The 27,430-nt window shown below is 50.0% G+C and overlaps 2 protein-coding genes across 3 annotated transcripts in view; both read right to left on the reverse strand.

The window, feature by feature from the left end:
* Positions 1-1,811, reverse strand: part of Arhgap27 (Rho GTPase activating protein 27) — a 31,581-nt gene extending 29,770 nt beyond the window's left edge. The window contains exons 1-2 of one of the 2 annotated variants that reach the window (XM_031350458.1): positions 1,392-1,811; positions 309-436 (exon numbers count right to left, since the gene is read on the reverse strand). The gene's annotated coding sequence lies outside the window, so the exon portion shown is untranslated. The remainder of the gene's footprint in view (positions 1-308; positions 437-1,391) is intronic. The other variant, XM_031350459.1, reaches the window with a different exon arrangement.
* Positions 1,812-2,416: 605 nt separating this feature from the next.
* Positions 2,417-27,430, reverse strand: part of Plekhm1 (pleckstrin homology and RUN domain containing M1) — a 50,458-nt gene continuing 25,444 nt past the window's right edge. The window contains exons 5-12 of the mRNA XM_031350457.1: positions 26,700-27,090; positions 19,321-19,600; positions 15,610-16,530; positions 12,935-13,080; positions 9,781-9,974; positions 6,165-6,228; positions 5,661-5,818; positions 2,417-5,032 (exon numbers count right to left, since the gene is read on the reverse strand). Of these exons, the coding sequence (XP_031206317.1) occupies positions 4,921-5,032; positions 5,661-5,818; positions 6,165-6,228; positions 9,781-9,974; positions 12,935-13,080; positions 15,610-16,530; positions 19,321-19,600; positions 26,700-27,090 (2,266 nt within the window). The 3' untranslated portion in view covers positions 2,417-4,920. The remainder of the gene's footprint in view (positions 5,033-5,660; positions 5,819-6,164; positions 6,229-9,780; positions 9,975-12,934; positions 13,081-15,609; positions 16,531-19,320; positions 19,601-26,699; positions 27,091-27,430) is intronic.

Genomic DNA, 27,430 nt, shown 5'->3' on the forward strand with positions numbered 1-27,430 from the left:
GGTGGCACACGCCTTCAATCCCAGCACTTGGGGGGCAGAGGCAGGCGGATTTCTGAGTTCGAGTCCAGCCTGGTCTACAGAGTGAATTCCAGGACAGCCACGGCTACACAGAGGAACCCTGTCTCGAAACGCCGCCCCCCCCCCCGAAAAAAAAGTTCTTTGATGGTAGAAGGGGTGTAAACTTAGTCACTGAGCATCCTGACCCTGGGAGATGGTGATGTGGTAGACCAGAGCTGGGCGAGCAGAATCCTAGGAGTGTGTACACTTGGGTTACGCCCCCTTCCCCAGGACCCCCACCGTGCACTCACGTTAGCTGGGAGGATCTCAGGCTGCCCATGGGCGGGGCTGGCGGAGGGAAGCAGATCAGGTCTCTACCATATCTCTGCGCGGGACTTCCAAGGACTGAGACTGAAGAAACCGCGCGAAACAGGAGACACTGAGAGGAGAGGCGGAGGCCAACACTTAGTAGGGCTGTCTCCAGTCCCCAATAGAGCTTGTCTGGGAGGGTGAGGAGAAGCCATAATGTGTGTGCCGGGGGGCCCTTGGGAGATGTAAGAGACTGGGTTTTCAGGGGAAAAAAAAGGCACGAGGAAGGGGCTGCGTGGAAAGGGTGCTGATGGATAGCAAGCAGAGCCCAAGAGTCAATAGGTCCTGCTTCTCAGAACCCTCAACTCTCGGAGGGATTTGTCCTCGAGGCCCTGCGCTCCGCGGGCGCGATTCTCTGGGAATGCCCGGCACAGTTGGCTGTCTTGTCCTGGCACGCACATTCCGAGAGAGGCCTTTTGCTCCCCGAATCACGAACTGCGAGCCCTTTGCAGCCAGATTAAGAGCACTACTCATTCCTGGGGCACCTCCGCCCTTTGAGGCCCTCTCTGGGAGCAGCCCGTCCGGGCCTGGAAAAACTAGAGTCCCTTTGCAGGACGCTCACAGACAGGAGCGCAGTATCTCCTTGTTGTGTGACAAGGGGACCTGTGCCTCAGATCCTTCCATAATCCCGGGAGAGGGAAGAGAAGGGGAGGGATCCAAGAGCGGGGAGGATCCCTGGAAGCGAGAACGCACCCTTAGCCAGTAGGTCTCCTGTATCTTCTGCTCCCGGTCGTCCCTAGCCATAGCGTCACCAATACCTAAGTCAGCACTGGGGGACTTCGGCTGGTTCACCTCTCGCCCCCAGACAGAAGGCAGCCCTACGCCAAAAGCTCCTCCCCGGGGTTTGGGCCTCCGGGCCCTCCTCCAGGCTCGCACTGCTTTAGCCCCAGTGCGGCAAGAAGGGCAGGCGGTGCGCGGGGCTCTAGGGTGCAGACGGCCACCTGGGGGCACCTTTCCCGCCCTTCCACTACTCAGCGCCATCCTCCCCAACGCCATTCCTCCCGCAGTCCAGCCGGCCCGGGCACCTTAGAACTTTCGCCCGCTGGCCTAGCTTCCACTTGTCCCGGCAGACGCACTTGGGGTCCGCGTCCGGCGCTGCCTGCTCCACAGCCCTGCTCCGGCGATGCCCTGTTTCCTGTTCAACAATATAACCGGCGGAGAACTTCCTCCCAAGCCGGGGCTGGGCTGTGCTTGCAAGAGACAATCCCCGGTGTCCTGGCTTCCTGTCCCCTCTGGGCCGGGCCAGCGCTCTAGGAGCAGAGACGCCACCCTTCCCCCTCTTCCCCGGGATCCTGGGCCACACCTGGCTGTCTCCGGGGAGGAGGCGGTGGCAGGGCCTGGATGGAGATGTGCGGGGGAGGCAGTTTCTCTCCGCTTCTGGCCAGATTACACTCCCACTGACCCTCATCCTTGTCGGAGGAAGAAGAGTCACCGTTCAGTACTCTGCAGTCAGCCTGAGTGTAGTTGCGGATCCTCCCATTTTGGAAACTACCCGCCTCTTGGGAAAGCAGCCTTAGCACTATGAGGTATGCCTGTGAACGTTTCTGGCAAGGGTAAGCCCCAGACCCGGAGTGTTTATTTTCTCTGCCTTCCAAGAAGGTGTGCGGTCCAATTAGGTGTTCCATTAGGAGCTGCTGAAGGCTCATGAGCAGAGATGGGAGCATCTACACTAGGCCTATGTTCCTCTAGTGTCACAGGGCTGGGGGTTCAGCTGGACAGCCCCCCCCCCCCACACACAATTTCTTCTTCCATATTTTGACTTTGTTAGTCTTGCCCACTAAGGAGTCCACATTGTGGTGGGTATCTTAGGATCCATCAGGGAAGGCACAGGCATAAAATGAGGGGGTGGGCTCTTGCCCTCCACCCTACCTTAGTTGCTCTAGTCACTGGCCAACCAGCCGGGTCCTGGTCCCTACAGTGCCTGATGCCCAACTGTGCCACAAGCTAGCCTTTATAGACATGGGAGTACTGCTTTACTGGGTCTCAATTCCTCTCATGACATTACACGCTTGTGGGGAAGGTGAAATGAAATATACGTTAAACAACGATGATGAGCACATGTACTTTATTCATTTGTGACTTCCACTATAGAAGGCCCTTTCTGGGGATGAGAACTCCAGCTTTCCCACCCCCTTCTAGACAGAGGGGAGAAAGGGGAACCTGCCCAGAGGCACTGTGTTAAGGGTGGAAAGACAGCAACCTCAGCGCAAGTGTCAGATGCCTCCCCTGGGCCTGCTGCCCCCAACTTCCAAATCCAGTTCCTCTTCCTGTTCTCTGAGCCTAGGCCCCTGGAGAACCGGGTTCAAAGATGGCCAAGGAGCACCCTACTTGCTGGCTGAAGGTCCTCAAGGTCAGGAAATGAAGCCCTGGATGTTGTCTTTTTCTGTCCCATTTTCTTGGACCTGGTTTCCCTAGGAATTCATCTGTTTCCTTCTTTTGTCCTAACAGGGGCAGTGGGGGGTGGGGTGGGGGCTTCTCCTGGAGCCCCTGGGGAAGGCTAGGGGCAGACAGGTCTCTTGAGTCTTTAATCATAAGTGTAGGAGCCAGGGCCTGTTTGCCTTGCTTGCCTCTCTCCATGCTCGGATTAAATCTGAAAGCCGCCCACCTCTACCTAGGGCAACCTAAATTCTCACTTACCTCTTCTCCCTTGCTGCTTGGTCTAGCAAGTGTGCTCCATGGACTCTGAAATGCTCAGTGCACAGGATTAAGGGGAGCCAGTTGGTGTTTCCCCAGGAGCCACAGGATTGAGATTCAGAAACAAGACTACTTAGAAAGGCCAGCTCTTTACTGCAAAATCATTCAAATACCACACAGCAGCAGGTTTTTTTCTCTACATTGCCAAGGCCCACTTGTCAGAATATTGCATAAAATAGCATTTTTTTCCAATAGTGTGGGCACTGCAGAGATTCACGTGAGCTCTCTTGTGGTGGGGACAAGTCTTTCACTTGAGCACATCAGTAGCTTAGTTAAGGGCAAGGGACAGCTCTGATGCTCACAGTGCATGCTGAGGGAGGACTCCATCACCTAGGCAGGTTCTGGAATACACTCATGTGATAGGCCCACAGGGGACAGACTCTTGCCCATTCAGGATCCCAAACCAAACCAAGGAGACTCTGGTCAGGATGTAGTTTAGGGAACGTGTTAATGCTAGCGAGGGGTGGGGGTGCGGCGTGGCGCACAGATATAGATTCATTGGGTGGACTGGAGGCTTTGGTATCTCAACCACTGGTGAGCACTGTCTTCCATGGTGGGGACAGATGAACTATGTGGCAGCCTCTGCCTGCTTATTGCCTCCTATGTTTTATTGCACAATTCTTCAAGCTTCAGGTGACTCGGCTCATTCATGTCAGGGAGGGTGGGGTGACCTCCAGACATGACAGGCACATTTCCAGGGAGGCCCTCCATTCCATCGAGGTCTCTGGTTCAACGTTGAGTGCTCTGGGGTAGCCAGAGGGACTGCAGGGTTCAGGTGAGGAGAGCAGAGCGCATCCCCTACATGCCTCAAGGCTACGACCATCAACTTGAAAACAATCCCAGGATGTGCCCATCAGACCCAAGAGCCTCTTAAGGGCAATCCTGCTCCCAGGACATCCTTTGGGTGCTGCAGTGTCCTGCTGGGCAAGGTGAAAACTCAAGAAACATTATGAACTCAAGGCTTTGTGAGACTAGGGCTGAGGAAGCTCTGCAGGGCAGCTTCCAGGCAAATCCCTCCAGCTCTGCAGCCGAAGGATGGCACCTCTTCACAGATGGAGCTTGGAGCTCTCTGGTTTCTAGCCTGCTCTGCCCTGCAGGGTAAGGGGCTATGGGGATGAGGTGGGCACGGTCATGGGCTTCCTGAGCAAGGAAGGCTCAAAGTGCTGACAGTGCTGGTGCTGGTCATTCCCCTGCTCCTGCTCTGCTGTACTCCCAGCTAGGTAAGCCAAGGGCTCTGACAGAGGAAGGGGATGCTTTCCAGGTGAGAGCATGAGGAGGGGAGGGAAAGGTGGTTGCTGAAACTAACCAGCCTTACAATGACAGGCCATTTGACACATGACACTTGCACTCTTGGCAGTATGTGCCAGAAAGGGCAAAGGAAAGGCACCCAGGCCACAGACAGGCAACCTTACAAAGGCCTGTCCACCCAGCTCCACGCCTGCCTCTGGGCTGGGGTTGCTCTTACCCATCTGCTTGGGTGGCTTGGGTAGGTCAAGAATAAAAAAATATTTTCTGTTTAAATATGAAGAGGGAAAAACCTGCCTTAAAAAACTAGACCTTTTAATGAGGAGCATGGTTTGAAAATGCTCACCAGGCTTCATCTCCACAGTGTGTGTATGAATAGCCCTAAGGGAAGTGCCATGACAGCTAGGGATGCCAGGCCCTGTGCAGAGGCACCTGGTGGATCTCCTCTCGGAGCAGAAGGGTTTGTGAGGGGCCTCGGGCATCAATGCGACTTCCTGCGCCTTCTCTGTAGGTTGGAGCTCTGGGCACACCCGAGAGTCTTCCTTACAGGAGAACAGGAAGCCTGGGCTGATGACAAACCCAGCTGGATGGCCTTGGAAGGTCAGGACAGCAGGGTTAACTGACAATGTTCTGTTCCTGGTACTTGCGCCGGCGGGCACATCGGGGACAGCCCTTCCTCACCACAGCCTGGCAGCTCTGATGGAAGACAGTTCTGCATTCAGCACACCTGAGGAGAGAGCACAACGGGTGGCTGTTGCCAGGCATCTAGATGTGCCTGGGGCCATGGACAGAACCCAGAGGGGCTGAGTTCTGTTGGCAGCTGGTGCCCACACATGCTGCCCTCCAATTCTCTTGGAAAGCACGTGAGACACTGAACCTGTAAGTGACCTCTATGCCCACTGACATGTCCCATGTCACTCTTTGCCAGTGCTGCTTGACTGCTTACGTGACTTCTAGCCCATCATTAGAGCAGTTTAGACAAAAGCCCAGGCCCAGAGCTGATACTGGCTGGTTTAGCTACTGAAGGTGAGTGGATTATCCCAGATTATCCCCCTAGCTCAGCCTTCCACTCTTACTTGGGGTGAGGGAAGACTGGGGCATATACCCTGTTCAGGGGCTTCTAATAATGTGTAGTGCCCACTTAGCTAAGCCTTAAGTCAGTGTTCCGGGGCCATACTGTCAACCCCTTAGTCCATTTGTAGACTGAGTCAGACACCCCACTTCCAAGATGCAGCAGGGGTGGGAAGTAAGGGGCCGAGAGGTGGCTGTGGATGTTCAGTATGTCCCTGCAAAGGGTTAAGCAGAGTGCTGGTCAGACTGTGGTCGTGGAGTAGCTGGCTGTGTAGTACTCATACCTGACTGTGGTGTCAAACTCAAAGGGAAAGATGATGTCCTGGTGGTGGCAGATCTGGCAGATGAAACCTCGCTGGGTGCACAGGTCACAGTGGTAGACATGCTGGGAGGCGAATTCAATCAGGGCTTTGAGGAATCCTTCATACACCCCCTCTGCAATCTGCAGGAGCAAGTGGAAACCAGTCTTAGGTGGCCCCACTGCACCACCATAGCTCTTACGTCAGAACCCTGGTTCCACACTGGCAAGGAGCACTCCCTGCATCCGGCTGTTTGAGTGGGGCTAGGACTCATGGATGCTGCCCTTGAAGGAAAGGCCTAACTGCTCTCACCCTTGGGGTGCTGGAGTCCCCGGTGAATGAGGAGATGGAGGATGGGAGAGCAGCCATTCTGAAGGGTGGCCTGAGTTAATGACAGGTGTCCCTTCTGCTATTTCTCTGTGATTTCTTCAAGATTAAGAACCCACTTGTGAGTCTACGATTTAGGGGTGGGGAGCCTGGTGCGCTCACCTGCTGGAGGTCAGCAACACTGAATTTGTGAGGCGACTCCAAGAGATAATTCCTATGGCTTAGCCTGCAAAGACAACACAAGCATTTCCTCAGAAGGGCTTCCAAGGTCAGGCTTCCAGTGGCTGCCTGTCTTCCCCTCAGCCCTGCCTACTAGCCAGCAGCACAGGCTTGGGTCATCAGGCAGGCCAAGGGGTCAAGTTAGTCTGCCTGAGCTCCCACCTGAGCTACCTAGACACTGATTAGCCCCCAGCACCTGGGGCAAGCCACGTAACCTCCCAGGAGACAGGGATTGTCTTAAGGGTTGGATAATTTACTGAACACACTCAGTACACTGTAAACACATGACTAATGAGCGATGATGAAGATGATGATGAGTGCTGACACTTGGCCAGGAACTGGGCTAAGCCTCTAGTCTTTGTAGTAATCCTGTGAAGCCAGTTCCATTTTAACTCCCACCTTGAGAAGACAGGAAACACAGGTTAAATGACTTGCCTGAGGTCATAGAGTTAAGAATCTGAGCTAGAACTTGAGCATAGGAGTCTGGGAGCCCAATCTGGGTCTAGGATGGTGAAAACCCATACAACCTGGCAGGCTACACTGTACCCTGTGGCTGAGGACTCCAATTTGCCCCCAGTAAGCCCCAACTTTCTGGAACAGGAAGCTGCCATTTATGGCCAGGAAAACATGGAAGCGGGTACAAAGACTGAGGTGGCAGGAAGTGTGGGGCTGATGTGATGGAGACTTTTCTCTGTCATCTCTCTCCAGTCTTAGGAGCCAGCAGGCCCTGGGCCTTCCTTGAGAGTCAATGAATCCTTGGCCTGTCATTCTCAGTGTGGCTTTGCAACTTGTTTTCCTGTAAGGCTTGGTCAAGGGCATACAGAGATGGACACAGCCTGGCCTCGGTTTCTCTACCTGTACAATGAGGAGACCCTCACCATGCTCTGTTAAGAAGTTATTGCCTAGGGAAGGAGGTGGGAGCCCTGCCAAGGCCAAGTGACCTAGGAGACTTGCATGGATGGCCAGGGCTTCTTACCTGTTTCCTCTAAGGCCCACTCTTCCTCGGCCACCCCTTCATACACTGACTCCTGGGCGCTTCCCAGCCTCCTCCATCTTCTAGCTCCTGCTCAGGCTTGCTTGAGAACCCTTCCTCAGGACATATATAGTGTGGACCCAGTCATCTGCCTGCCTGTCTGTAGCTGGCTAAGGCCCAAACACTGAGCCCTCATGTGGGCCTCACCACAACTCAGAAAGGGCAGACAACCAAGACCAGTGGTCCATCTTATGGATGGATGAACAGGCTCAGAGCACCAAAACTACTTCCTGGAGCCACACAGCAGTCTAGGTCAGGTAAGGGCTGCTCTGTGCCCTTTTCTTCTGTGCTTCCTCTAAAGGGGGCTAAGAGTGCTGCTGCACAGAAAGGAGGGCTTGAGTTAGGATCCCCACTACTTTATAAAATGCTAGGGTGTGGCCCAAACCCCAGCACTGTGGAGCAAAGGAAGCAGGACCACAAGGACTCACTGGCCAGCCAATCTAGCTAAAAAAATAGCAAGGTCTGGCTTCAGAGACAGAGTGACTGAGCAGGACAGTCCTGTGGCCTCTGTACTGGTGTACATGGGCCTGTGCAACCTCCTTCCCCTATGTACACACATACAAATACAAGTTTTAAATAAGATAGGAGTTCCACAGGCAGGTTTGCAGGGCTGTGCCAAGGTGCAGAGAGCAAATCAGGGAGATGGAGACAGACAGAAATAGGCTGCCTCAGCACCCACCAAAGGTTGCTTGGAAACAAGTCAGCAGGTAAGGAGGGTGGCTGGGGCCAGCACCCAGGAGCCACACTGCAGTCACCCGTCTACATAGATCTTCAGGTTTCTATGGGTGCCAGAAAGGGAAATGAGACTTTTCTCCGACATGGAGATTTTACTCCTGGGCAAGGGCACAAAATTCTTTGAAGTTCTGGCCTATGGAATCTCTGAAAGGAGAAAATGGGTCAACTTCATGGAAAAAAGTAGACCCATGTACTGGGCTGATGTTAGGTGGCAGAAACTCCAAAAGGCTGTCTGTTCTTCTAGGCCCTCTGGAAGGACTTAAAGCTCTGGGGGTTCATTGGCTATTCTGGGCAGAAAAGGGCCAGGATTCCTCTGTGATCTCCCCAAGAGTCAGGAGACCATTAGATGTATCTATCCCCAAGACACAGGCTGGCTCTTGGAGAACTGGCATATGCCTGGGCCTGAGCAGACTTGCTCAGATGGTGCTCTCTGTGCTGCCTCTAGGGAGTTGGGCTAGGGAAGAATAGCCTGCAGGAACTGCTAGTCTCCAGAGAGCCAGCAAAGCAGACACAGACTCCATATTGGACAGCACATCTTGCTCTTCCCCAAGGACTGCCTTTCTGAGGACTCCCAGAGAGAACAGCGCCAAAGAGCCACATCTTTGCTCATGAATATAGGGCCTGGTGATGTATGAGGCAGTCACAGAGAGCCCTTGTTAGACTATCCTTGCCAGTGGTGGTGGCGCACTCCTTTAATCCCAGCACTTGGAAGGCAGAGGCAGGCGGATTTCTGAGTTCGAGGCCAGCCTGGTCTACAGAGTGAGTTCCAGCACAGCCAAGGCTACACAGAGAAACCCTGTCTCAAAAACAAAAACAAAACAAAACAAAAAAGACTGTGCCAGGCGGTGGTGGCGCACGCCTTTAATCCCAGCACTTGGGAAGCAGAGGCAGGTGGATTTCTGAGTTCGAGGCCAGCCTGGTCTACAGAGTGAGTTCCAGGACAGCCAGGACTACACAGAGAAACCCTGTCTCGAAAAACCAAAAAAAAAAAAACCAAAAAACAAAAACCAAAAACCAAAAACACCAAAAAAGACTATCCTTAAGTTTAAGGTCACCCTTATCCCCTCAGCACCAAAGGACCAGGCTCAGTAGCAAGGGGCTTCTAGAGGGGCCTCCTGAGTGCTGTCAATTGCACATGATCTGCAGAGAAATGCTGCCAAGGACAACATCAGCCACAGGATGAGCCAGGCTAGCATCCTTCTCTCTGCTGCCTTTTACCACTCTGCCCACTTCCTCTCCTTCTTCAGCAGAAGTTTGCTGGCACTGAGCTATCCATGCACCATGTGGGTGTTCTCCTCCACAGCCCATGGGTGCCACTTCTCAGCCAACCCTCTTTCTCTTTCTCTCTTCCACTTCTATTTACTTCCCAGGTCTCACTTCAGAAGTCACTCCTTTCAGGACGCCTTTCTGATGTATCTTCCTGCCCTTCAGGTCAGATGTGTTTCCTCTGTACATCTGGACCATCCATCCTCTCTCCCACCTTTGGCCCTGATGGGAGGTGCTGCTGGTTCACCTGCTGCCCACCAGTGGCTTCCTGAAGGAAGGACTTGCCTCACTCAGCACAATATTCACTTACTTCTTCAGGAACAGTTATTCTCATAAAATTTTGTTAAACAAACAAATGAATGACCATATGAACAAAACCATAAACTACCCTGAAAGGATGAAGTGATTTCCCACAGCCCAGTGGGAAGTTGTCAGCTCAGCTCTGGCATCCCCCATGTGGACACACTGCCAGGTTTTGGCTGGTGTGTCCACTTGTAGGCACATGTGCACATGAAGAGGGCTCACCTTTTGCTCAACTCTTTCAGAGCACCACTTCGGCACAGGCCCAGGTAGTCCCCCAGAAGTTTCAGCTGCTCCCGGCTCCTGCCAATGAGGTGCATGCGTTCTACATGCTCATACAGAGAGGCGTTCACCAGCTGCAGGTTGATGAGGGGCTGGGCCCGGATCTGGGCCAGGAACTTCAGAGCCTGCCGGCACACCTAAGAAAATCCACGAAGACCTTCCCTGTTCAGCCAAGACTTCTGGCTTGATGATGTGTTAGCTAGCTCAAACCTGCCTGAAGCCTGAGCCCACTGAGTGGTGCTTTCTTCACATTACAGAACAGGAAATAAGGTCAGACAATTGTGGCCCCTTGACCAAGGTCACACAGCTCAGAAAATGGTTGAGTCAATATCTGAACCAGCCTGACTCTCAACCCCTGTTGCTATCTGACTCTGACCACGTGGAGACAAGGGAGGGTCCCCTTTCCATGGCCTCACAGACTTCCCACACTTTCCTGTCCTCCCAGCCCCCTTTTCCTGCCTACAGGAAACACGCTGTCCTCTGGGTCCTAACTCAGGAACCAGGTGACTCCGCTGCCACCGAGCTCCAGCTACAGGAAGCCACAGAGCAGACAGAGCTCTGTGACATTCCCAAGTGCCCTCAGCTCTCGCCAGTACTTCAGGACAGGCTTATAGGGTCTCAGCTGTTGGTGTTCTCTACCACAGACCCAGACCCGAGTGGTCCCTCTGTACTCCCTCATCTTCAGGACCATCCCTAGGGAGAGGTGGCAGTGCCTGCTACATAGATGAGGAAACAGCCTTAGAGACGCTCCAGTGGCTTGTCCAACTCCTGTGGATGGCAGAGGCCAGCACAAGTGGTCTCTCCACATGGGGACTGCCAGAAACTCTCTTTTCTGCGGCCAAGAGCTAAGGTTTGCTAGAAGAAAATCAAAACACACTTCATGACATTATTTTGAGTTTAGACTAAAAGACATAAGCTTTGGCACAGGGCCTGGAACGCTGCACACCCTCAGAAAATGGGAGCTGCTGCCACTACAGTGCAAGAGCCTACCCTGGTCCCATCGGCCTCTGAGGGTCAGGGAATGTATAATGGGATCCTCAGGAAATATACCTGGGGACAGGAGAGACCTCCGACTTCCTATCTCCCAGTTGCCAGCAGCTATCACCCCTACCCCATGGATAGGTTAATTCCATTTCATATGTGCCAGAGTCCCGAGGTAACAGCTCCCAGTCTGGGCAAATCCCAGTGCCTAACCCTGGTGGCTGGGGTCCAATTGTTATCTTCTAGGCCGAGCCCAGCTGTCCCCACAACTCTGCCTCTGACCCTAGGCAAGGCTCAGTTGAAACAACATCCGGCAATGTATGCTGAACACTGCCCAGCACTGCCATGAGGCTTCATGCTCCCCAGAGTCTGCTCATATCCTGTGGGCATGGAAGAGTAGACAGGCAAAAGCAGAAACTTGGTCCTGGGCTGACGTTCTGCCAGGTGCCAGCTGGATCTTAGCACAAGTGGGTCAGCCAGCACAGTAGCAGCGAACAATGGAGTCCCAAATCCTTGGGCCAACTACTCTCTGTTTTGAATTTTCCTGTCTTTCTCAGGCCAGCGATTGCTGAGGGAGAACTGACTATTTCCTGGTCTCAGAAGCACTAGAACAGGACTACAGTGTCCCCAAGAGCGAAAAGATGAGCTACAAAGACCACTGCAGTGAATGAGGCTCTCCATGGAAGTGTAATGCTAGGAGAGCTGTTTTACTATTAAAGGCTCTTATGCATCTTTGAATTTTGACGTTTACTCTCCTCTTCATAGTTGAATATTTAATGCTTAAAGGCAGGGGTGGAGACAAGGTAAAAAAACCAGAAGGGCAAAATAAAGCCAGTGTTGGGGTTTCCTCTGAGTCACCATCCCAGTACCCTGGGGCACATTCAAAGCCAAGACTGTACAGCCGCAGGCTCTGACAGAAGCAAGCAGCTTCCCTGTGTTTCTAGTCCAAGCCCTGGTGAGAAAGCCAAGTCTGTCCCTCTTGAGGAGGACCCTGGACAAGTAGATTAGGGACGGGGGTGTTAACAGGCTTCCAAGGAAGGGAAGGCACTGCTGACAGGCACTATGGGGCTATCACAAGCAAGCTATCCCCTTCAGAAGCACTTGGTACACATAATAAAGGCACCCAAAGGCCATCCTGATGGCTTAGTAGAACCCCAGACTGGGTGTGCACGCCTTTAGTCCCAGCACTCGAGGGAGGCAGAGGCAGGCAGATCTCTGTGAGTTAGAGGCCATCCTTGCCTATAGAACAAAAACAAACAAATAAACAAACAAACCAAAGGGTGGGGGGAAAGATGGCTCAGTAACTAAGGTGTCTGTGGTCAAGCCTGATGAGTCAGCCAGTTCAGTCCCCAGGACACATAGACTGGAAGAGAACAGACTCACATAACATGTGCATGCACACACAAGCACACACACATGATAAATAAAATACTCAAAATATAGTATTTAATAAACAAAATGTGGTAAAACAAGATGAGTCCATATGCTTACGTAAGCAAATACTCAGGAATCTCCTCCAATATTCTAAAGATCAGCATTGCCATTTTACAGCTGAAAAACTCACACTCAGGTTGAAAACTGAATAGTGGTCATCTTCAGTGATGACATCTAATTTTGATTTGTCCTTGGGCTTCACTAGGTTGTAGGTGTCAAATAATAACCATGACCTAGAAAAATACTTTCTCTTTCCTGTAGCAAGTGTAGTCAGCTTGGCCCCAGAGAATCTGCAACAGCAAGGCTGACTAGGGGGTGCAGCCTGCTGGCGGGCCCATTTTACTCTCCTCCTACCCACCTATGTCTATTCATCTATCAGTGTATTAAACCTGCTTCATCCCTACTTTCTCCCTGACCAACCTTACTGCCAGTGTCTAGAACATCTCTGTAGCTATCTTAGCTTCAGGGTACTGTCCTCAGATGGCCACTGGGGAGCAAGGAGGAGTTTTACAAAGCCCTGTTCAGAGGCTGTAGATAGACACCAAGCTTTCAGTCCTGAACCAGTGATCTTGGCTTCCCTGCAGCCAAAGTCCTGCAATAGACAGCGGCAGCCTACAGGAGAGCATTCCTCGGTCACTGAGCAGCCCTACGTGGCCAATGGCAGCCTGGCCTACAGACTTACCGGGCGCTTCGTGAGGTCCCAGTTGTGGATGATTCTGGCTGGAATCACTGAGGCATCGTCTTGGTGGCAGAAGTCACAGTAATACAGGCCAGAGAAGGCACAGAGCTTGGGTCGTACAAAGGAGAAGCCGATCTGTCGGGAGCAGCCTAGGGAAATGGAGGGCAGGTGAGTAAGTAGTGAGTGAGAGCCAGGGCAGCTCCATGGAACATGGAGTCGCTGTGGTGAGAAAGGCATGCAATACAAAGACAAAAGGAGAGAAGCGGCTCTGCAGGCCGCCCCTCTCTCAAGGAATAAATACACAACATTTTCAACCACTCAACCCCACCACTTACAATAAATCCTCTTGTGTTTTTTTTTTTTTTTTTTTTTTTTTTTTTTTTTTTTGCTTGTCTGTTTGTTTTGAGAAAAGCAAAAACTGGTATACCAAGCAGTTCAGAATAGGCTGGTCTTGAACTCAGAGATATCTGCCTCTCAAGTGTTGGGATTAAAGGCTTGCACTTTGTGCACCAGTACACTTGGAAAAACTGTTAATTATGACAGTATACTATTAAATGATTACTGCTGGGTCTGGAAACCCTTGGAAGCTGAGGTAGGACTTTGGGTCTGAGGTCAGCTTAGGGTTACACAGTAAGAACCTGTCTCAAAACAAACTCACAGTAAGACATCTGTCAGGTCACACCAAGACTAAGTGACTCAAAGTTGGGTTTGGTCACAAAGTCATCATTCTCCTCCATTGCCACCTCTGTTCACTAGCTCCCCACTGCCAACCTGTACTCCTACTTTCCCACCAGGGCTCAGAAAGAAAAGCAACAAAGTTAGGACCCTGACTAGTAGTGAAGGAGTGGTGGAGAGGAAGCTAGCAGGACAGTATGGCCTACACACAACATGGTCTCCATTTGTGTCTCCAGCAGCAAATCTCAGGACAGTGGGCAGTGACAGCATTAGCCATGTGGTAAGTCATTTGTCCATACCAGAGAGCAGAGAGTCAAGGATCAGGAGTGCCCAGGGCAAAAAGCTAGTGTGGAGAAAAGGTTCCTTTGGTCTCAGGCCAAGAGCTGGCTTCCTTGCTGTTGAGTGGCCTCATTCACACCTTCACCCAACTCTCCTAACATTCTATCTCACTGTATAACCTAGCAGCTGCCAGCTCTTTGGTGAGGTCATTACAAAGTGTAACTAATTCAAGTGCCCTGTAAACTGTGAGTTCCAACACAAGTATTACTGGTTGGCATCCTCCCGGCCACTGGATGGTGCAGCAGTATATAGATCGCCTGAACTGCTTGGTATATCAGTCTCCGACAGCAGGCTGGCAGGAATGAGTTCTTATAATACACAGCCACAGACAGAAGCCTCCCCCATGGGTTTGGACTGCGCGTGCAGGGGCAGGCAGAGGTTTGCAGGCATTTTCTGCAGGAAGCTCTGCTCAGCCCACCTGCCAGGCTTGCCACAGGCCACTTCCTTCCAGGCACTTGAAGCTTTCCTCTGTGGTCTAGGGAGTCCACCCCATCACGATAGCTCAGCTTTCAGCTCCATTCTCCCGCAATAGGGAAGCTGATAGCTCTCGCAGACAGCACATCCTGGGGACAGGTGGGAAGGGGTACCAATGGAAGATAGACAGTGGAACATCACGAGACTGGGAGGCCCGATGGTGTCATGCCAGTGAGCACAAGTTCTAGGACACAATCATCAGCTCTGTCTCTTGAATAGACTAGAAGCCTGAGACAAGCTACTAGCTTTGGGCTCTGGTTTCCTCACCTACAATATAAAATGAGGAAATAGTAGCTCCTAAGTCTACAAGGATGAACTGAGTGAAAACATGAGATCATCCAAACAAAGCACCCGGCTCTGCGCCCTGCACAGGGTCAGATCCCGTGATGACGCCGACACCGCCGAATCCTTCCCACGGCCTCGTACGCATAAGCGAAAAGCACAGCACAGGAAAGCCAACTAGGTGTGGTGGCAGATGCCTGTAATCCCACTACTTAGGAAGCCGAGGTGGCAAGAATTCAAGACCAGATTTGACTACATAGTGAAACTGTATCTCAATTAAAAAAAAAAAGTGTCAGTGGGACACAGTGATACATGCCCATAATCCCAGTACGTAGAAGGCAGGAGGACCAAGAATTCAAAGCCAGCCTAGGCTACGTGAGACATGCGGGTGGATGAGCCCTCAAACTGTGGAGCAATATGTTGCCCAATACAGTGGCTCAAAGTCAGAGGTCACCTTTATACTTAAGTAAATGGAAAATTAAGCTTAGTTCTACACAGCCGCCTTTAAGCATACAATGGCCGCATGTAACCTGGAACTCCAGTTGGAAAGCACAGACCCAGGCACTTTCATCATTACAGAAGCCCTACTGGACAGCACTGGATAGCACGTCTTACAAAAGCATGCAAGCACACATGCTTGGGAAGGATCCTATACCCTACTCTTGCAACAAAAGTATATGCTGTGTAGCAATAAAGCAGGAAGGCCTAGGAAGCAGGACTGCACCCACAGGTCCCACCCAGTGTTAGGAGGTGTCAAGAGACAGGCAGGAGCTGTGACAGAGGCCACTGTGGAGGAGCAGAGGCTGCAGCATAGGCACCAATCTGCTGTACTGTTGGAGGCCCAAACTGGGGACTCCACAGGAGGAAGAACACAGGCAGCTGGGCTTGGTGGGAGAGTCAGTCAGCACCTGCGCAGAAGCAGCCCTGGGAGTCGAGGCCCTTCTCAGTTGGGATGGCCACAAGGTACTGTAGCAGGAAGCCGTTCTCCCTGGTAGCAAACTTCAGCACCTCCTGACAGTTTTCATCCAGACTCCCAGCAAGTGTCACAGCCTCCTCTGCTGACTCTAGGTAAGACGCCAGCACTTTCCGGACCAGGTCTCTCCAGTGGGCAGCCTCCTCAGTGTTCCTGGCCTGCAGCTTCAGGACGGCCTTGGCCGTGATGATTTTGAAGAATGCTGGGCCCCCAAGGCTGGTGTCTGGCAGGATGTCTCGGATGGTCTCCACTCCATGGCTATCACTTAGCATCTTCTCATTGTTTCTCACACGGAAACATTTCAGAGACTCCAAGGACAGGGAAAAGATATAGGGGACCCAAGTCCGGTCTGCATACAGGTACAAAAGGGACTCTTTGATAGCATCTGGCTCTGGAACCTGGGCAGATGTCCAGTCCAACTGCACACCCTTGGCACCTGCAGGCTCTGGGAGTAGGGTTGAAGAGGGGGGAAGGCTGTCCGATGGAGCATCTGGGGCATCCTCAGCTTGGTCTGGGTACTGGATATTCACCCACTCATCCTCCTGCTGAGGGCGCACCTTCTGCAGAGCCTCCCGCACACGGTCAAGCCAGTCCTCAGCCTCGTCCTGCGAGGAGGCACGGAGAGCCAGCTTCTTGCCCGAGAAGACCAACTCAAAACGTCCATCGCTATGTGCTGGCCCCACAGCCTCACATCGTAGCAGGGAGCAGCTCTCCACACAGGTACGTTCCTCGTCACTCAGGTAGAGGCGGAGCTCCAACGGGGACAGCTCACAAAAGAATTCCTTCCAGATGCCCATGGCTCCTCGCCGGGCTACTGTGCCCAATTTCATGAGGCCCCGGAATGGGTTGGATAGCCCTAGTAGAAGAAAAGAGGCACTTTAGACTATGGGCCTGTCCCTTTTGAGTTCAAAGCCACAACTGGTGCCCAGTGTTGTGTGGGAGAGTGACTGCCACCAGAGGCTGGCCCCAGGCGCTTTCAAATGGGATCCTGCAACTAGAAGGACTATTTCTGCACATCACCACCTGTCCTCCCCTCAGCAGGTGACCTCACCTCCAACAATTCATTGAAAAGATGGAAGTGCTCAGATTCCTTCCCAGGCCTCCTGCTGCACCCCGCCCTCATCTGTGCCCATACTTCCCAACCCTCCCTCTATTGGCTCAAGGACAGCAATCTCGCCAGCAACTCTCCTTTCTCGTACTGTCCCTTTCCCGCTTTCTACTGGGTCATTCCTATCAGCATGCTGCCCCCTTTCCTCTCATGCTCACAAACCTTTCCTCCATTCCTGTTACTAACTGCTACCATACTTCCAGGAAATATCCACAGCTTTGCCTTGGACTCCCTGTTCCTATTCTTTCTTGAACCTAGTCCCATTGGGTTCTCATCTCCTCATGCCATTGAAACTACTCTTTTGAGGGCCACTAAGGCTCACCTTGTGGTAAATCCAAACAGGCCCCCAAAGCCCTCATCTCTAGCCTTCATTTCCCTTCTCAGTCCTGGAGCACCTGGGGTGTAGTACTTGTGCCTCAGCTCATGCCACCTTCCTCCTGGCTGTTCCCACTCGCTTTCAGGGATTTATATGAATGTATGTACATGTAAGTAAGTGATAGTAGGGGCCCAAGCACTTCCTGTGGCTCACAGGCCCCGACCCTGCACACCTCACCCTTTGTACTAGCACTAACCACTAACTCCCTTCTACTCTGGCTATCACTGCTCTCTGGACATGTCAAGCATGTTCCCAGAAGAGCGCTGTTAGCCTTCCTCTGCCTGCTTGGAGTGCAGATCACCTCATTCTCCCTCTTTCCCACCTTGAATGTCACTCATCAGTGAGAATGGCCTCCGTCACATTATGACGACTTCTCTCCCCTGACCACTATGGATCATTCCCCTAGTATCACCATTTGACCACAAACATTTACTGATCAATTTTCCTGTGTTATGATGGTTGAGGGGCAGGAAGTAAGTCTTAGGAAGACAGGACACTGTTCTTAGCACCAGAGGCAGTGCTGGGCACATCACACAAATATCTACCGTGTGAGTAAGAAGCCGGGCAGGTGAGTAAGTCCCTATGTGCCACATACACTGTTCTCTACTTTTCTGGAATTACCCCAACCAGAGTTGAAAAGACACATAATTCTCTCTAGACTAGAGTGACTGACAGCCTAGTAGTCTATGCATGAAGCACTGGTTCTCTGGCTGGGGTAGAGACTACCGTCAGCCATGAGAGAAGCCAACAGGCTTTGGCATAATTCTCTGTCGAGTCTCTACCATCAGAAAAGATAGAGACCAGTGTCAGAGGAAATGTCTAGGTATGGTGACTCATGCTAATCTCAGCACTCAAGAGGCTAAGTCAGGAGGGCTGTGGCAAATTTGAGGCTAATTTAGGTTGAACAGTTGATATTCAGGCTAAGCTATGCTGTAATGTGAGACCTTGTCTCAAAACAAAACAAAACAAAACAAAACACAACACAACACAACACCAGCTGGGCGTGGTATTGCAGGCCTTTATCCCAACATCTGGGAGACAGAAGTAGATAGATCTCAGTTTGCACACAAATGGTCTGCATTGTGAGTTCCAGGACAGCTAGGATTATACAGTGGGAACCTGTCTTGAAAAAAACCAACCAAGCAACCAACCAAAATATTTTGAGCTAATACAATTAAGTTAGGGTTATTTAATGCTTTCTGGAATTTTAGGGCACAGAGGTTGGACCACACCATAAGCAGCAGCACATGGAGGGCTGAAACAGACAGCAGGCCTGACAGGCCCTGCTAGGGCTATGTCTTAAACCATCCAGGATAAGGGCTTTAGAAGGAGCCACCAGAACAGCTGGCATTCAGGAGAAGGCTTTCCCATGAGCTGTGCAATCCTAAACGTCTTGGTTTAGTTTTCTCATGGTAGTGGAGACTGAGCTTAGGGATTCACACCTGTAGTCAGTGTTTGATCACTGAGTTACATCTCCAGTATGTCTTGATTTTTTTTTGAAGTAAGATTATGTTAAGTTAATCAAGCTAGTCTTTTGTTCTGTACACGTGAGAACTTCCTGCTTCTGCCCACTGAGCAGCTGATACTGCAAGACTTTAGAACCTATCTGGGCTTTGCCATCCTGTTTCACAGCATAATCTTATTGAGAATATTTCCATTTCAATATATATGACATAAGCTAGGAGTAGTGGTAGTCACCTGAACCCAGCACTTCAGAGGTGAATGAACAAAGATGGCTGTGAATTTGAGGCCAATCCAGCTACATAGTAAGTACTAGGCAAGACAGGGCTATATACCAAGACCCTATCTCAAAATACCCCCCCCCCCAAAAAGGTATTTTTATATTCTGCAATCAGGTCTTTTGTTTGTTCTTGTTTTCCTGAGACATAGGGCAGCCTACCTGGATGGCCCTGCTGAGCCTGCAGAGCGGGGCAGAGCGGGGCATCCTCAGGCAGTCCTGTTACTGCTCTCATGAGACTATGTAAGCAAGCAGTCTTCCCCAAGTGCTGTCCTGCGTGTCTAAGTGTCCTTGTACCTTACCGCCACACTCTGAGCAAGGACTAACTCTGGAAGGACACACTACCTGTTTACAATGGCAAAGAGGACTGAGAGCTGCCCTTTGAAAGACACTGTCCCTGGGGATGGACTCTACAGTCACCTACCCATTTGCCTTCGGTGCACCACACAGAAGTTTTTATGGTCTTGGGTCACCACTGGAGCTGGAGCTGGCTGGGCATTTGTGCAGCCCTGTGAGGACACACACGCTCTGTCTAGTGCCCCCAGGGAACAGCTCTTTCTTGGTCCGTAGGCAGAGGGCCTGTGGAGAGCAGTGCTTGACTCTGGAGTCCCCTGCAGAGATGTGCAGTCCTCTGCAGCACTCCTCAGAGCATGCTCCTGAGGAGGTCGGCAGAAGTCATCTTCAGAAATCCAGCTCTTGCCTTTCTACAAGAAAAAAGGAATGAGGTAGCCTTTTAAGAGTGTAAATATTTCATTACAGCTCACATATAATGAAATTAGTCCATTTTACCCATTCTGCATTCACATCAGCAATGTACAAGGTTGCTATTACTGGGAGGGAGGGCATGCACATGGAGGTCAGAGGACAACCTTAGTCAGGTTTCTCCTTCCCCCTGTATGGGGGCCCCCGGAGGTCAAGTTTCAGTTGCTAGGGCTGAGTGGGACACACCTTTATTTACCTGCTGAGCATCTCACCAGCAGTTTCCTTCTAACCTCTCTAATCTTGTCATTAAGTCCTCCTACTTTGCTGGTCTGTGCAGTGCTGTCTCACTGTGGTTCTGATTTTCATGTCCTTAATGTCTAATGGCAAGAGGACATGTTTTCATATCGGTTATTAGCACTTCTCTTTAGATTGCCATTTTTAATTGGGCTTATGGTTTGTTGTTAGCTAGTTAACTAGCTAGTCAACCCTACTAAGTAGTTCAGATGTCCTTGTACTGAAGCAGGGTGAGTCCTTCATTCAATTGGACTGATATTTTTATAAGAAGAGGAGACAGACAGTGGCATACACCTTTAATTCTAGAGGCAGAGACAGGCAGATCTCTGTGAATTCTACAGCAGCCTGGTCTACACAATAAGTTTCAGGACAGACCCTGGCTCAAAACAAGAGACGAGGAGATGACACACACACACACACACAGGGGAAAGTGTCAAGTGGAGGAGAAACATGGGATGATGGAAGGAGGGACTGGAGTGATGAACTTACAAGCCTATGCCAAGAATACTAAGAACAGAGAGAATGACAGGATGGTTACTCCTGCTGTCTCACTCCGACACCTGGCCCTCCACTCAGCTTCTAGTACTTAGTAAGGACTGCACAGCTGCTGTTTCCAGCCATCTGATTTATGCTACTTTGCTATCTGACTGACCAATAGTTTCTCTTATTCTATGTGTTGTCATTCATTCACTCATTCATTCATTCATTCATTTTTTGTTGTTGTTGTTGTTGTTGTTGTTTGTTTCTCTGTATAGCCCCGGCTGTCCTGGAACTCACTCTGTAGACCAGGCTGGCCTCGAACTCAGAAATCCACCTGCCTTTGCCTCCCAAGTGCTGGGATTAAAGGTGTGTGCCACCACCGCCTGGCATCTTTTATTTCTTTATTTATCTCTCTCCCTCCTTTTCTTTTTGAGACAGTATCTATAGCCCAGGTTGGTCTAGAGCTCACTACATAGCCCAGGGCAGTTTGCAAGAGCCTCCTGCCTTGGCCTTTCAAGTGCTGGAACTGCATGCATGAGCCACAGGCACGAGCCACCATGCCTGGCTTCTTCTCTTTTCCTTCTTAATGGTGCCTTCTGGAGCTCTGAGATGTTTTATTCTGAAGCTTAATTTAGCCAGCTTTTCTTCTGCCTGTGCTCCTGCTGTTTTATCTCAGAAGCCACTGATGAAGCCAATGTCACCATGATTTACTCCTACGGTTTTACTAAGAGCCTTATTAGCTCTTACTTACATCTCTGTGACCCATTTTGAGTCAGCTTCTATGTAAGGTGTAAGGAAGGAGTGCAAGTTGATTCTCTTGCAGGTGGAAATACAGGTGTCCCAGCACTTCAGGCTCTTTGACCTTGGAGATTTGAGGTGAGGGGGTGTGGTGTGTGGGCTTAGACCTAAATTATTGCTTCTAATTCTGTTCCCCACATTGAACAGGTCCTTGAAGGCCCTAGTAGTAGATCCTGCTCCCTGACCCTCACAGGTCTACTGTGTGAGCCTGAAGCTGCTCACTGACAGGGGAAGTTGGGGAGATCTGGAGTCAGAAGGCCTATGAGAATATTGTTTAGTTCCTATTTTTCACTGCTATAAGCCCTCTCTGCCTTTCTATGCCTAGACATGGAAGAGAGCAGAGGCAAGGAAGCTGGCTGGCTGCACTGAGTGGCTGTCTATACAAAGGAGATGAGTCATGCAGGCAGGACCTGTCCCATTGCTCTGGCAAGTGCTACCAACCTAGCTCTGACATTGCTACTTCCAACCCCTAAATCAAGACTGCCCTCCCTGCTGGTACAGACAGGGGGTGGGGGTTCAGGCTACGGTGGTGTCGGAGGGGTTGGTGTAGACAGTTTAAAAATTCAGATGTGACAAGACTCCTCAAGCCAAGAGAGACAAATTCTGATTCGGGCATAGGGGGAGCTTTCCAGAACTGGGCTCCCACGGCCTCTGCATGTGACTTTCAGAGCAGGCACGTGCTTCCTTCTACTAGGGACAGGATGATGTGTCAGGCAGGGTGCCTGCTAGGGACCATGTAAAACTGGTCTAAACAAAGCCTGTCTGGCTCACCAAAACCCGGATGATTCCCTGAGGAGAATGGGTGTGAGAAATAGCTCCTGGGAATCACTTGGCCATCCTGGTGACCTCACACATACCTGGTGATCCTGCCCTGTATCAGCCCTAGTAGGAGGGGACACTACTCCTTAGGATCCCACCAGGCACCACCTGAAAGCATCTTTACAAGCCCCCAGCTCAGATCCCCTCATCGCCTAGACAGCACATCATCCTATTCAGTGACATTCTCTGCTCACCCCCACCCTATAAATTAAGATGTTCTGAATTATCATTTTCCTTGGTAATGTCAAGCAAAAACGCACACCATTGAATCGTAAAATACAGGAGACTATTTTCATCACTACTAGTTTAGGCACAAGTATGTGAGCAACTCTGGAGTCGGTTCTCTCTATCCACCCTTATATGGGTTCCAGGAATTGAACTGAGGTTGCTAGACTTGCATGTCATGTATTTTGACTCCTTGAGCCATCTTGCCAGCCCAAGGGACTAACTCCCAGTTATCCAATGTCTTCAACGTAAAACAACAGAGGTGGGTGGAAGGACCTGAAGGGATGAGGACAACTGTGGACTCACAGGTAAGGGAGACTTGCTTCTCTAGCCACTGAGAAGAAGAAGACTATGAAGAAATGTTCAGTCACTGACCTCACACAACCATTGGGGGGTGACTCTCTAGAGAAAGGCTCTGTGAGAAACAGTGACAAGCAGAGTTTGTGTGTTGGGGTGGGGGGCAGGTTCCAGTGAGAGAGCACTGAGGGTGTGTCTGCCTCACGGAGGAGGTAGAGAAAGAATACTTGAGCAAAAATGGATCTTGGCAGTTGCATGATCACCCCTTTCCCCTTTTCTCTTGCCTCTTTCTGCCACCCTCCCACATAAGCCTGCTCAGGGCCCCACATCTTCTGCCACCCTCCCACATAAGCCTGCTCAAGGCCCCACATCTGGCTGGCTCTGTTCCTTCAAACTGTGAGCAGATCACCGCTGACCTGAGATCTATGCCAGAGCAGCATCTGCCACTGGGGAATCTAAGTCAGCAGCACGCTGTCTGTATCATTAGGTGTCAGGGGACTATGGCTAAGGAATGTAGTGGTCTCTGGACCATTTTCCAAAGCCTGGACTTTCTGTTCACCATTCTCATTATGCCGGCATGTGCAACTGCAGAAGGGGACCCCATGCCACAGGCAGAGAGTATGTGGGACAGTGACTAGGCTAGACTTAGTCACCCCAGGAGCTCCCACTTCCTGCACCCTTCCTCTACAGCACTCAGCACTAGTGTAATTACAATGTGCACCATCAGTTCTCTAATCTGGTGACTGTCTCCAAAGGCTCTTGTCTTTCATCACTGTTTCCCTAGCACCTATCACAATGCTGGGTTCACAGGCAATGCTTTACAAAGAACACTTCTGAAAAAGAAAGACTGAATGGTTCTCAGGATTTTAAAAGCTGATGGTGACTAGACTTCCCCCATCAACAACAAAGACAGCTAAGGAGGGAGTGGTGTCTGCTGTATGTAGGGTAGAGCAGAAAACTGGGACAGTCTCAGGATGGTGCTTTTTAGACCTGGGGGTTAGCAGCTGGGATAGTAGTCAGCACGGAGGCACAGGAGTTGGTCAGGAAGGGGCACAGGGATAGCCACTGTAAAAGCTGGACACTGGGACTGGAGAGATGGCTCAACGGGTAAGAGCACTAACTGCTCTTCTGAAGGTCCTGAGTTCAAATCCCAGCAACCACATGGTGGCTCACAACCATCCGTAATGAGGTCTGACACCCTCTTCTGGTGTGTCTGAAGACAGCTACAGCGTACTTAGATATAATAATAAATAAATCTTTAAAAAAAAAAAAAAGCTGGACGCTGTGAGGAGCTTGCCTCATCTAGGGAGCAGATAGGTTGCTCGAGGGTCAAAACTGTGGATGGTGGAAGAATTCTGTTGACAAGTTAGCTACCCTGGACCATCAGCTCCAGGACCCTGACAAGGTACTGTGTCTGAGACAAAACAGCAGAAGCCAGAGCCTGAGTAAGGGTGAATTTGGTCAGCATGGTCAAGGCCACACTTGGGAGCAGAGGTGGGACAGGCAGCCACCTCTTAAAAAGCATCCTTCTCTCTGCAGTTTGAGGCAGAAGCTACGGACCCTAAGCTTCAGGATATCTGCACTATTGCCTGGTTAGACTCTTCAAGGCTCATAAAATACATCTTCCAGAAGCACCCCTGGAACCATCTTCAGAATGGTAAAAATAGAGAGTCTGACCCCATTAGACAAGTCTATGATCCTATGGTCATATTCAATGCACTGAGCTACATCAATCATATGTCCACATAGAAAAATATAAATTGGATCCAGAGAGGCAGCTCAGTGGGTAAGGTGCTTTTAGCCAAGCTTTGTGACCTGAGATTGAGCCTCGGAAATCACATGGTGGAAGGAGATAATCAACCCCAGGAGATGTCCTCTGACCTCTATTTGTGTGCTGTAGCAAGCTCAAGTAGCCACATATACACCTGCACATTTATATATCACTCAATCAATAAACATAAATAAGTAAACAACAGGCTGACTACGACCTCACATTAAGCACAGGGAAGTGAAAACAAGAGAACCAGAAATGTAAAGTCATTCTAGGCTTGGTACATGGACAGTCTGAGATCGGCATAGTCTATAAGAGACCCTGTCTTAAAAATCAGAAAAAAAAAAAAAAGAAAAAAGAAAAATCACCGAATTCATCTTAAGAATGCTGGAGAAATGGCTCAGTAGTTAAGAGTACTGGCTGCTTTTCAGAGGACCCTGGTTTGATTCTCAGAACCCACATGGCAGCTCACAACCACCTCTAATTTCAGGGGATCTAGTACCCTCTTCTGGAACTGTGGACACCAGGAATGCTTGTGGTACACATACATACATGCATGCAAAACACTCATACACATAAAATAAAAATTAAAGCAAAATAAAATGTGATGGTGTCTCACAAAAGATAAAATGGCCTTATACAAGCAAGTGAAAGGTATTCCTTAGTCACCAGATGCACACAGAATAAAAACACCACGAACGAGCCCTTCTCATCCACCAGGCGGCTATAATAACAGACTCATTTGAAACTAGGTAATTACAACTGTTGGTAAGGATGCTGGAAATACATTGGTGGAGATGTAAACTAGGGCAGCTGCTTTGGAAAACAATTTGGCAGTTCCACAAAAAAGTTAAATAAAGAGTTACTATATGATCCAAAAATTCTATTAATAGAATTTTATGTGTCTAAGAGAATTAAAAACATATGCCCATATGAAATCCTGTACACCATATTTATAACATTATTTATAATAACCAAGAAGTGCTAATAATTCAAATGCCCACCAACGCATAAATACACATGACTTAGTCACACAATGAAGAATACCACAGGGTATTTCTTTCTTAGCAGTAACAGGGATGAAGAACGGATCATGCTGTACCATGGGTGAACCTTTTTGCTGTCTTATTTTTGAGATAGGGTTTTGTCATGCAGACTAAGTTGGCCTCATGATCTTCCTGCCTCTGCCTCCTATGTGACAGGATAACAGGTAGGAGCCACCACACTCAATTAATTTTTAAAATATCATGCTTAGGGGCACAGGGGATGGCTCAGTAAAATGCTTGCCAAACAAAGATGAGAACCTAACTTGAGATCACCAGCACCCAAGTTCAAAGACGGATGAAGCAGCATACCTTTGGCTTCCACATATATGCGCACATACACAAATAGCTGAAGCCACGTCCCAAAACATGCTATTGAGTTCTGTTTATATGAATTTTCCAGAACAGACAAGCCTATTGAGACCAAGCAGTGATGTTATCTGAGGGTGAGGGAATGACTGCTAACAACGTTTCTTTAAATGAGGGATTGAAATCTTCTAAGATTAGATTATAGTGATAACTACATAACCCAAACAAACTAAGAGCACTGAATTATACTCCTAATAATATGGTGTGTGAACATACCCCAGTAAGTCAATTTAACTGTGCTATCTAAATCTAGATTGGCCACATTTTTCTTCCTTTTTTTTTTTTTTTGAAACAGCATCTCACTCTGGAGCTTTTAATTCACGATCTTTCTGCTTCTGCCTCAGAGCACTGAGATTATAGGTATGCATGTCCATAACCATCTGGGGACAGGACATATTTGAGTGCCCAACAGCCGTCATTGGTGTAGCAACTGCCACATTTGACCACAAAGTTCACAAACTGGTTCATGTTGAAAGTAAGTATTTCACAGCCAGAATTTTATGAAAAATTGATTTTAAGTATTAAAAAGAAAGTCAAGTCTCAGGCAGGTGAAACGGCTTCTCCAAGAGTGTAAACTCATAAATGGTGATAATTAAAATTGGAACAGTGTTGTGCCTGCCTGTAATGCCAACACTCGGGAGGCCAAGGCAGTATTGAAAGATCACACATGAGAGGCCAACCGGGGATACATAGCAAGACCAGTCTTAAAAATAAAAAAAAAACAACAAAAATCCAAGCACAGTGTGATATCAGATAGAAATCCCTTTTTCATGGATTGGTTGTGAAGACAAGGGAAAATATTTATGGGACTCAATCAGCATAAAGCCTGGCTCATCTCCTCTACTGACACCCAAGACACATTAGTTTATTATTACCACACCATTAACACTGCCCACTCAAGGACAGGTATGTTAATAAGCTGGTAGAACCACTCTGGGTCACCAGATGGGCAAACTTTAGCTTAGAGTTATTTCCGAGATTCCCCTGAACAGCCTTCACACTCACCGGACTCGTAGGGGAGGAAACCACAAGCTTCGGTCCGATTCTGCCATACTCCAGAGCCTTCCAAGGGCCACTCCCTTGGCCAGCTGCTCCGCCCACGGGACTAGAAGGCTGCTGGTCTGAAGTGCTCTGTGCAGGGCCAGCTTGGGCAGTGCCTAGCTGCTGCACGTCTGGGATCTCCTGGAGTAGTAGCTGATGCTTGTGGCCACCACTTGATGTCCCAGAGGATGTGTGGTCAGGAAAGAGCTCTTCAGATCCCTCAAAGTGCAGGTGTGTGCTGGTAGCTAGACTGTGGAGGGACAGGGGTGTCTGGAACATGGGGGTGTCTGGCTCTTGGCTTGGTTTGCTGCTTGGCGCAGAATTTACCTGGGCTTTGCTGAATTCTGACAACACCCTAGAAGTTTGAAAACAGACAAACAGAGAAACAAAGAGACCACTGTGACAATTTGATGGCTAGGATGCCCACGGTGACTGCAGCAGTGGTAAAACCAGAAAGCTGCTGATTATCAAAAGCAAACAAAGCAGCACTCTCAAATTCCTCACTGCTTTCCTCGGCTCCCACATAGCCATCCTCTCTAATTCCTCACTGAGGCTCAGACAGGGGCACAGTGGGCAGGCAGGTAAACTGGGGGACCCATCTCAGGTGGCACATTCACATGGCAGACACAAGAATCTTATGTGAGTGAAAACTGACTCCATTCTGAAGAAGCTAACTACTGTGGGCCTGGAGAGTT

The sequence above is a fragment of the Mastomys coucha genome, unplaced genomic scaffold (genome assembly GCF_008632895.1).
Source record: "Mastomys coucha isolate ucsf_1 unplaced genomic scaffold, UCSF_Mcou_1 pScaffold5, whole genome shotgun sequence".
NCBI classification, from domain to species: Eukaryota; Metazoa; Chordata; class Mammalia; order Rodentia; family Muridae; genus Mastomys; species Mastomys coucha.